Genomic DNA, 11,475 nt, shown 5'->3' with positions numbered 1-11,475 from the left:
TATGTACTCAGAAGTACACAGGATAGCGATTTTGCTCTTATATGCCCTCCATTTAAAACTGCTGTAGGTGAGACAGCCTTCTGTAGAATGGCACCTGCTATCTGGACCATCTGACTACAGACATCAAAAATCTAGAAACATTTAAAAGCTTCAAAGATGCACTTAAAGAGCATCTCTTTACTGAATCTACCTGCAACTGCTACCACAACAGCTAGGCAACTTACCATCCCTTATCACGAATAACTGAACACATTTAAGAAACATTTCTCATTCTCTTAATGTGGCATCTTATACACATGTACTGAATATGCATGTAGGAGTTAACTTATAGGGATGATTGCACTATATTTTATGAATATCGTAGCTTGCATTTTGCATATATTTTTTATTTTTCCAATGCACTGACTGGATCCTTTAATCTTAACCTATCTGCAGTCAGACTTATCATAATGTTTTAAAATTTGCTATATACTCAATTTGTATACAGTATTGTTGATTGAAAGATTGGGATGTATTTTCTGCTCTTTGAACTCAAGTTGTGACTGAAAAGGGTCAATAGATCAGCCCACTTACTCAGTGAACAAATAGTGAATCAATCAAGAAACTAATAAATAAATGATTAGCCACATGCTCTTCCAGGGTAAATGTCTGCAGGAAGTGCTGTACAAAGCCAAGTGAAACATAGAACTGCTCAGCTGCGTAAATCCTTACCACTAGACATGTCATTCACTCATTATTTTCAATGGGTGAGATCATTTTACAGGAAAGTGTTCAGGAGTTTAGTGGACTAGTAGTGTTGAGGGGCATGTGTGTGTGTGTGTGTGTGTGTGTGTGTGTGTGTGTGTGTGTGTGTGTGTGGGTGGTTCTATGTGTGAGAGTATTTTGAGGTATGACTGGCATAAGGAGTGTGTGTGTGTGTGTGTGTGTGTGTGTGTGTGTGTGTGTGTGTGTGTGTGTGTGTGTGTGTGTGTGTGTGTGTGTGTGCATGGGTGGAGTGGCTGCATACCTAAACTCCTCTTGACTAAGGTGTAAATCTGGCAGTATTAGAGAAACATTACACACCAGGGACTTTAAGACATCACCCTAATCCATTTAATAAAGTTAATTGAACTCAGGTTTTGCAGCATGAAAGACATACGGATTTTTTTAACAGATGTTAGTTTTCATCAATTTAGTAGATGTTTTGTATGGAGAAAACTAAAGTTAAGTAAGACAAATAATTTATTCCAATGAATCAAAATGAATATGTGAGCTAACTTACCAAGATTACAAAGCACACAGGCCCTACAAAACTCCAATGAAAACCTCTTTTCAGACTCAGCCAGCATCTAAAACAGAAAATGGTGAGGATCAGTTAACCCATTTCTACAGTTTTACAAAAAATAGGATTTTACTTGGAAATTGAACATAGTATGATATGTAAAATGGTGGTCTGTTGAACGTATAACAGTGGATAGACATTTATACAGTATTTTACTGTTGTTGTTGTGTCTTTCGGCTTTTCCTGGTTAGGGGTCATCTACATAGTGGAACTCCGGTCCGCTAATGATTGGCAGTAGATTTTTACGTGCCGAGTTGCCAGCCCTGATGCACCATTCTATCACTGTACAACACCAGAAATGTTTGATAATTAACATCAAACAACTTTATCAATTTAGGTATAAATCAGAATTGAGAAAATAGTTTGATGTTAATTATCAAACATTTCTCAATTTAGGTATAAATCAGAATTAACTGCGGTGGTGGTGCTGCGGTAGCATTGTCGCCTCACAGTAAGACGTTCTGTTCAGTTCTCAGCTAAAACGTCTTCTGTGTGGAGACGTGTGTGAATGGGCGTACCTTCGTTGAAGGTTGTGCGTCAGGGCTGGCAACTTGGCACGTAAAAATCTACTGCCAGTCATTAGCGGACCGGAGTTCCGCAGTTGACCCCTAACCAGGAAAAGCCGAAAGACACAACAAGGTATAAATCAGAAGTACTACAATTTATGAATACAATGAAATAAAAGTATGAATATTTGTCCACTTTAGAACCTCAGTAAACGTTACTAAAGTACACCCTTCAATGCTCATTTAGACAATATTAATGTATTATATCATATACATGCCGTTAAAACCTTTTTTCAACTATATTTCTACCCTGACACTTTTTAATTTGTCATAAAACCTCCCAGTGCAGTGGCAGGTCATATATATATTGGTTTTCTTTATAAATATCTATCTATCAAACAGCTTCAACCCACCTAATCACTACTTTATCATTACTTAAACACCACGTTACCTTATTAAATACTTCTGCTACTTGGTTAAATATCCAAACAGTCAACAAAGGTGTACATATTACCCATCTCTCCATCAATTATCCTGAAGTAGAAGCATTCCCCTACAGTCATTGTATTTCAACTTAATAACAATCAGTATGTAACTCTACTGCAAGTTAATAATATTGTCCTTATACTATGCTGTATTGTACTCTTACCTTCCTCTTACTTGTCAGTTGCTTCTTAATAGCATCATTCATATTCTATTAATCCCTTTTATCATATATTACATTGTCACCTCAATGAAGTTGTGATGACCCACCACTGCCAACCAATATGTGATGTAGATATCCCACCTCTGGGACAGTAATCAAGGAGCCTCAGTCCTCGTCACTGGAACCTGTGGATGGATGTTCACTCGGAGGATAACAGGTACACAAACAGTATTTCCAGATGCAGCTCTTTGCATCAAGTGCAATTTCCCTTAAGAGCACAAAGAGGCCGCAGTCAGTCTGAGGCTGGTTTCTTCCTCTTTCTCCATATCCCCTCTAAGACTCCCCACTGGCACAGCTATAGAGGTAAGAGCTGAGGTGCATGACCAACCCAAGACCTCCAATCCACTCTTTGTCAACCAGTGCTTCATGTCCTTGCCCAACTAGGTAACACACACACTCTTTGAGGTTTGATTTAGACACACACACACACACACACACACACACACACACACACACACACACACACACACACACACACATACATACCTGGGAATGGCTGGCACAGGTTTACTAGCTGTGCCCCCTTCTGCACAGACTATAAGGTAGTTACCACTGCCACCAGTCACTCCTGCCAGTTACCTTAATGTCCTTAACAAAGGGTGTCCAATCTTACTGTGTAATATTAATATTAATGCAAATGGTAGTTTAACCATGAGCAAGGCTATTAGGAGTGTGCCATGCAGTGTCACCAAATAAATATGCAAGTACCCTCAAAACTTAAATAAATCTACAAAGATCAGCCACAATGAAAGATTTAAATATTTTTAATAATAAATAATAAAAGAACAAGAAAATACTAAGTATGTATTCACAGTGACATCAGAGTTCAAACCACGGGAAATATTTAAAATAACATTGCAGGGCAGGCTCAGATAAATAAAAAAAAAACAATAGCTAAACTAAGCTTCACTGTATTCCTGACTGTATCTAAGAGAATTACTATTCCCAAGTAAACTTGCTTAATTAAGCAAGCAGATTATGTAGTGAATGGTTCTTTTGTTGTCAGGTCCAAGACATAATATAGAATACTCTGTCTCACTAAGACACTTCTCAAAATAATGGCTAAAATATTACTGCTGGGAAAGCTTGCAGAATGACATAATTTCTATTCATCTGACTTCTAGTTCCCATGTAAAACCCCCTATTGCTGGCAGTATTTAGCACTACCAGTAAAAATACACACACACAAGGGCTTTTGCTCAGATTTGTTAAGCTTCTGGAGGTTGTAAAACAACTAAACATTTCCACTCTTCCTGAGTGGCAATTAATTCACCCCAAAGACAATGCAGAAAACTTCCTAGTACAGACTTTGTGCCCCTGGCTGCCTTGAAACCCATGAGAGAGCATATCTATGGCCTAGCCTATAAAGTGGTTTAATTTCAGATATTTTTCTAAAGTTTCTGGACTGAAGTTAACCCTTCAATTTCCTCTGTTAAAACATATACATTTAAACAGTTGCAATAGTGCATATACATTTCTGTTTTCTGCAGTAAGCACACTGTGAATACAGTCCAAACTCAAGCACTTTACAAAGTATTTTATCAACACACGTCTGTACAAATCAGTTTGATATACACATGACATACAGTTTTAATACATTTGTAACACAAGCATGTTATATAAATCATGTTGATATTCACAAACGGCATATAATTATTTACAAAATTACAGCTAGCTGTGCTGGCAGTACCTCCTTTTGTCACACTGCCCCCCCCCCTTTGATGACTCAAACATGTTTTTCAAGTGATCCTTGAAAAATGTTGCTTAAGAGGGATGAGCCTATCTGGAAATACAATACCTAATACCCTGTCTTGAGATTCCATCTACCTTAGCATTGTTGGCCCAACTACAATGTTGCACTGTCATATCATATGCCTGCAACCCTAAGTTCCACCATAGTAACTTGGGATTTTCCTGGCTGGCCCCCTGCAGCCATAGATCTCACTCAGACTCCTCCTGCCTCCTGCTGCATATACTCAGTACAAGGGCCTCTGTATCATGTTAAGATTTTACTATGTTGACATGGTATAGTTTGTGCCCCTGCCTACTGCCTAGCAATTCTACCATGTAGTTAACATCACTGACCTTCCTTACCACTTTGAAGGGGCCATGCCAAGCTGCCTGCAGCTTATTGTGTCTGACAGGAATGAGAACAATAACCTGCTGCCACACAGCATACTGTATGGTGCAAGCATTCCTGTTATAACAGACCTTTTTCTGCTGTTGGGCTCCTGCCAGGTTCTTCTGGGTCAAGCCCATGAGTTCCCTGAGACTTGTCCTGAGGTTTAGGACATATGCCAAAACAGACTCCTAGTGGGATTTACACTCACCCTCCCACTCATCACGAATCACATCTAGAGGTCCCCTCATACTATGCCCATACAGCAACTGAATAGGTGAGAAAGTTGTGGATTCCTGGGGAACCTCTCTGTAAGCAAACAGCAGATGGAGCAAATATTTGTCCTACTCCCTCTTAAACTGGTCTGCAAATGGCTGTAGCATGATCTTTAGTGTAGAGTTTAACCTCTCCACAAGATCATTAGTCTGGAGATGATAGGAGGTGGTCTTTAGGTGCTACACCCCACAGTGCTTCCACAGACAAGCCATCAGGTCTGACAAGAAACTGGCACCTCTGTCACTCAGTATTTCTTTTGGGAAACCTACCCTGCTGAAAATCTCTAACAAAGCATTTGCCACCTTTACTGCCTAGATGGAGGACAGAGCCACTGCCTCAGGGTATATGGTAGCAAAAGCTACTACCACTATGATATACTTCTTTCTTGTGGAACTTGGGGTACTCAGTGGCCCCACAATATCCATAGCTATCCTCTGAAATAGCTCCTCAATTACAAGCAAAGGCATAAAAGGAGCTTTGACCTTGTCTCCTGCCTGACCTACTTTTTGTCACTGCTCACAGGTTCTTCAGTACCCTGTTACATCTCTTGCAATCCCAGGCTAATAAAAGTTCTGCATAATACATCTCTTTGTATGCTTTATGCCCATATGGCCTGCAAAAGAAATGGCATGGGCTATGGCTGGAAGTGCCAGATGGTAGGCTCTGGGGACTTCCAGCTGCTGTATTCCCTCACTCTCTAGCCCTCCCTCAGAGGTCTACTCTCTATACAGTAACCCTTTGTTCCAGTATACAGATTCACCCTTTCCTTGAGAATCAGGTGTCTCCCTAGCTACCTCCTTCAAGCTTTGTAATGTAGTGTCTGAGAGCTGAGCCTCTCTCAACTCTCTCTTTGTAACCCTCCCCAGCTCCCCTTCCACAGGAAGTCTGGTATCCTCTGACAGCGGTGCCTCACTGTTAGCCGGGATACTGCTAATCACCTCTGCCCTTGTAGGCACTCTGTCCAAGGGAACACCAGTACCCACAAGCAGCTGTGGCTCAACTTCAGTGTCACTGCCACCGGGTAGCTCGCTCTCTGAAGTAACCACCTCACCAGTCCTGGCTTCAAGTGTGTGGTCTGGCTGGGTCCCTTCCAGACTACCAGACCCACATGCCTCTCTCCAAGCCTGACTTCGTGTAACTGCATGCACACAAGGTACTGCATTATCAAAACCATTCCCTATCAGGACATCTGCAGGGATATACTCAAGCTTACCTACATGCTTGCTTCCTTTTCCACCCTCCCAGTCAAGGTGAACCTTAGCCAAAGGTATTTGCAATGGGGTCCCTCCTAAAGCTCTGACTGGAGTAGACTGCCCAAGGTAAGTAGTGCTCCTCTTTAACCATTGCAGGTTTCACAATGGTTAGGTCAGATGCTGTGTCTCTCTTCTAAGATAGGATATAACCTCTTGTGGTAGTTTGGTACCCTTGCTGTCTCCACTGGATTCTGTTATTTCCACTTACTGGCCCCCCTACCTTTTGTTCCCCACCTTGCCTCCATGGGCATCTATATGACTCATGGCCCCACTGGTTACATTTAACACGTTTAACTCTTGATCCTGGTCATGCACCTGAACTAGTGGCTTCCCCTGCTACTGGAGGACTCTGTTGGGGGGTTTAGGCTGCCCACCATGGGTTCCCTTATACTGATGTCCAGCACTGGGCACCCCTTTACTGTGCAGTGATGCCCTGCTTGCTGGGTATAAATCTCCTTTTTTCCCAACTCATCTGCTGTGTCATTCCCTATCTGCCAACCAGATTCTCATGTCCTCAGGCAAAGTGCTAAGGGCTTGTTCCCTCAACAAAAAGTCTACCAGCTCTTCAAAAGTGGTGATCTGACACCCACTCACCCACCTATGAAAATAAGTGCTTAACTCAGCAATATAATAACACACGCTTTCATATGCCTTGCATGTAGGCTCAGGAAATGTTTTTCTATAAGCTTCAGGTGTTAACTTAATACATTCCAACAAACATTTTTTTAACTGTTTTATAATCTGAGCAATTAGTATCAGACAATTTAGAAACAGCAGTTACAGCTTTACCATAGAGTAAGGGGGTCAGAAACTGTACCCAGAGCCCTTGGTCAACATTATACTGTTTACATATCCTTTCAAACATATGAATAAAACTATCAAAATTATCACCCTCTGTAAATTGTGGAAAAAATTGTCTGACATTTATTGCTTCAGGGGTTTGGCTACTCCCTTCCCCATTACTCCATGACCCTGGCAAAGAGTCCTTTTCATGTTGCCTCTGCCTCTCATTTTCTTCTGCTCCCAGACATGTCAGTATCTCTGCTGATTCTAACTGCAATCACTGCAGTCTCTCTGCTGATTCTAGTTCAAAACATTTGGCCTCCAGTTCACTTCTCTTTAACTCCAGATGGATTTTTAAGTCATGTGAGGAAAAGTTGAGCTGTCAATTTTCTGAGAGCTATACACCCCCAAGGCCAGTCTGACTGTCTTCTGGTTGCTGGTCTGTGATGCAGCTGTGACTAAGTGTGCAACCATTTCCACTTTAGTCAGGTTGGTATGCACCAGTCCTTTGGCTTGACACATTTTAGCCAACTGGCTCCTTGTCAGCTTGCCTTAATATAGTGCTGACATCCTTGCCTGCTCTGCCTGACTAACTGAGCTAACAAAAAATAAATAAAACTATTGTGATATGCAACTCTGAATGTCTATTGTGCGGCTGCTTGAGAATACAAACATCTTCTTTAGTGACAAGTGTTTACAGGCTACAGGAGTTCAATATCCACACCACTGAATCCCAATATGTGATGTGGTGATCCCACCACTGCCACCAATAAATATGTTATGACCCACCACTGCCAACCAATATGTGATGTGGATATCCCACCACTGAGCCAGTAATCAAGGAGCCTCAGTCCTCACCACTGGCACATGTGGGGGCACATTCACTGGGAGGATACCAGGTACACATACAGTATTTCCAGATGCAGCTCTCTACATCAAGTGCAATTTCCCTTAAGAGGACACAGAGACCACAGTCAGTCTGGGGCTGGTTTCTCCCTCTTCCTCCAAATACCCAATAAGACTCCCCACTGGCACCACTATAGAGTTGAGATAGCAGCTGAGTGACTAACCCAAGCTCTCCAGTGCCCTCTCTGTCTTTACCAGCACTTTGTGTCCCTGTCCAAGTAGTACACACACACACACACACACACACACACACACACACACACACACACACACACACACACACACTGAGGTTTTATTTACACACAGATACACACACACACACACACACACACACACACACACACACACACACACACACACACCTGGGAAAGGCTGGCACAGGTTTGCTAGCTATGCCCCCTTCTACCCAGACTGTTAGGTAGTTAACACTGCCACCAGTCACTCCTGCCAGCTACCTTAATGTCCTTAACAAAGGGTGTCTAATCTTACTGTCTATATTAATATTAATACAAATGGTAGTTTTACCAAGAGCAAGGCTATTTGGAGTGGCCCACACAGCATCACCTAATAAATATGCAAGTAGTCTCAAAACCTAAATATCTCTACAAATATCATCTACAATGAAAGGTTTAGATATTTTAATAATAAACAATAAAAGAACAAGAAAGTACTAAGTATATTTTCACAGTGACATTAGAGTTCAAAACACAATAAATATTTAAAATAAAATTGCAGGACAGGCTCAGATAAATGAAGAAAAATATTATTTGAACTAAGCTTCACTGTATTCCTGACTGCATCTAAGATAATTACTATTCCCTAGTTAACTTAATTAGAGCAAGGCAGATGCTGTGGTGAATGGTTCTTCTGTTGTCAGGTCCAAGACAGAATACAGAATGCTCTGTCTCACTAAGAGACTTCTCAAAGTAATATCTAAACTATTATTGCTGGGATAGCTTGCGGAATGACATCATTTCTGGTCATCTGACTTATAGGTCCCATGCAAAACCCCCATTGCTGGCAGCTGGCATTATTTAGCACCTTCCTGTAAAATACATACACAAGCGTTTTTGCTCAGATCTGTTAAGCTTCTGGAGGTTGTAAAACAACTAAACACTTCCACTATTCCTGAGTGACAATTAATCCATCCCAAAGACAATACAGAAATATTCCTAGTACAGACTCTGTGTGTCTGGTTGTCTAGAAACCTGTAAGATAACATCTGTATGGCCTAGCCTATAAAGTGATTTATTTTCAGATATTTTTCTAAAGTTTGTTGGACTGAAGTTAACACTCCAGTTTCTTCTGTTAAAACATATACATTATACAGTTACTGTAGTGCATGTACATTTCCGTTCTCTGCAGTAGGCACACTGTGGATACAGTCCAAACTCAAGCACATTACATATACCATTTCAGCAGACACAACTGTACAAATCAGTTTGATATACACATGACATACAGTTCTAATGCATGTGCAACACAAGGATCTTATATAAATCATGTTGATATTCACAAGCAACATATAATTATTTACAAAATTTCAGCTAGCTGTGCTAGCAGTGCCTTCTTTTGTCACAGTAGTTTCTGTGGTCCATCATTTTTAACCCTCTTTACTTATGCCCTGCAGTGGAGCTCTTTTGAGTTTCTGTTCTAACTCTCAATGGGCATGGCCTGTGCTTTTTTTTTTTAAAATGAAGTTACTGCTTCACTTTTCAAACAAATGTTCATCTTTCTAGAATCATAAGTATTACTAGAAATTTGTAAATGGCAAACTAGCACAAAGTAACCTTTGTAGTGATTGCATGCAACCAATTCTACGAATCAAACTGTGTTTTATAAGCCATAATAACCACAGTAAAAATTAATGTCGTAGTATTTTATAAACAGTTTACAATACCTCATTAACCATTTAAGCAACACAGATACTGCCAACAGCATTTTCTTCATTTATCTCTCAGCTTTCATATGAAGCTAAGCAGTTCTGTCTGTATCACTTGATTGCTGAGATTGTTAGAGAAATATGGAAAATATTACAATATAAATAAGTAGTATATGAATAATATTTACTATATCTTTAGCTGTACTAGACAGTGATCAAATATCAGTCCATTTGTGTTTGTCATTGTGTAAGATTTAACATGATATTTCTAATAACTTCTATATAACATGGTTTTAATCAACATCTGACACCTAAAAGTGTCAGTAGGATGTAACTGTAGGAATACTTGGAGGCAGCACTAGGGTGTTATAAGTTAATAACTATCTTTAACTCTTCGAATATTTTGAAAAAAGTACCTGCAATGAAGCACACTGTTAAAACTTGATTAACCTTTAACCCTCAGCACAAACGTCTTGTTTTCTGTATCACATATTTGCTTACTGCTCCCTAAGCATGTCTCCTCACAAGTACAGAAATGCTAAGTTTAAAAAACTCTATCCTATCTGTTGTGGTACTCCACCTGGTGCAGGATGAGTTACACCTATCTGACAACATACTGTACTTAAAAAAAATCTATTTTATCTGTTGTGGTACGCCTTCTGTGTGGAGTCTGCCTGTCCTCCCTGCGGTTGAGTGGCATTCGAAAGACATGCGTAGAATGGGTGTGCCTTTGTTGAAGGTTGGGTGTTGAGTTGGCACCTTGGCACCTGTAAAAAATCTACTGCTAATCATTAGCGGACCGGAGTTCCGCTGTGGCGATCCCTAACTGGGAAAAGCCAACAGAAGAACATCTGTTTTGGTATTCCACCCATTGCAAGGTCAGTTACTCCTATATGACAACTTACAGACCCCTCAGTATGTATGCTGTAAAATGGAAACTGGCCTAAATGTGTCCAGAGTAATGCCTGCATCATCAGCAACACATTTCACCTCATTTAAAGTTTGATCTATTTCTAAAAGACAGAAAAAATGGCTATTACAACAACCTAGCATTGTCTGCATATCCAAGACTGAGCTCCTTCCTTCAGATTACTGTTTTACAAAAGCCAGTGCCATGGTGTAGAGAGAAAAAGCCCTGACTGTGATGCATGAGAGCTGGGTTTTATTAGTAGGTTGGGCATCTGAAGCACTAGCAGGAGAGGATGGGCATACCCATCCTGGGAGGGGAGAACAAAGGACTATGTGTACTAGGCAAACAAGGTAGATAGATGTCCATAACAAAGGCCAGATAAATAACTGCTAAGCATTTCCAGGGGTGGGCAGGACAACATGACAACTTCTGCTCCTTTTGGAAGTAAGAAGCAAATCAGCTTGATCCTCTCATTGCATGTCCCTTCCACAGGATGCTGCTGTGGATGTGCAGGGGCGGCAATAAACAGACAGCCTGAAGAAGTGTGATGAAAAACTCGGATTTCTTCATCTCCTCAACAGCCCCAACCCTTGCTGGAATAAGTCTGGGGGAAGGCAAGAGGGGTAGTCAGACCAGATAGCAAGGAAAGACACTTAGATATGGTGATGGTGATCCTCAAAGTTGAAAAAAGAGCAAAACAAAAGATTACTGCTAGTCAAATGTGACAGATCACATAAAGGCATAGATGAGTTAGCATAACCATAATCTAAACAGGCAACTTGATATGTTGTTTTTTTATTTCACAGAAACTTC

The 11,475-nt window shown here is 40.7% G+C and overlaps 1 protein-coding gene across 1 annotated transcript in view; it reads right to left on the bottom strand.

Annotated features, from left to right (window-relative positions):
• LOC122812123 (adhesion G protein-coupled receptor E2-like) overlaps window positions 1-11,475 on the bottom strand; it is a 901,467-nt gene that overhangs the window by 61,740 nt on the left and 828,252 nt on the right. Inside the window, exon 17 of the mRNA XM_044084412.1 lies at window positions 1,262-1,328. Coding sequence (XP_043940347.1) covers window positions 1,262-1,328 — 67 coding nt within the window. The remainder of the gene's footprint in view (window positions 1-1,261; window positions 1,329-11,475) is intronic.

The sequence above is a fragment of the Protopterus annectens genome, chromosome 9.part0 (genome assembly GCF_019279795.1).
Source record: "Protopterus annectens isolate FY-2018-M chromosome 9.part0, PAN1.0, whole genome shotgun sequence".
Classification (NCBI taxonomy): domain Eukaryota; kingdom Metazoa; phylum Chordata; order Ceratodontiformes; family Protopteridae; genus Protopterus; species Protopterus annectens.
This window is presented reverse-complemented; position numbering and strand designations above follow the sequence as displayed.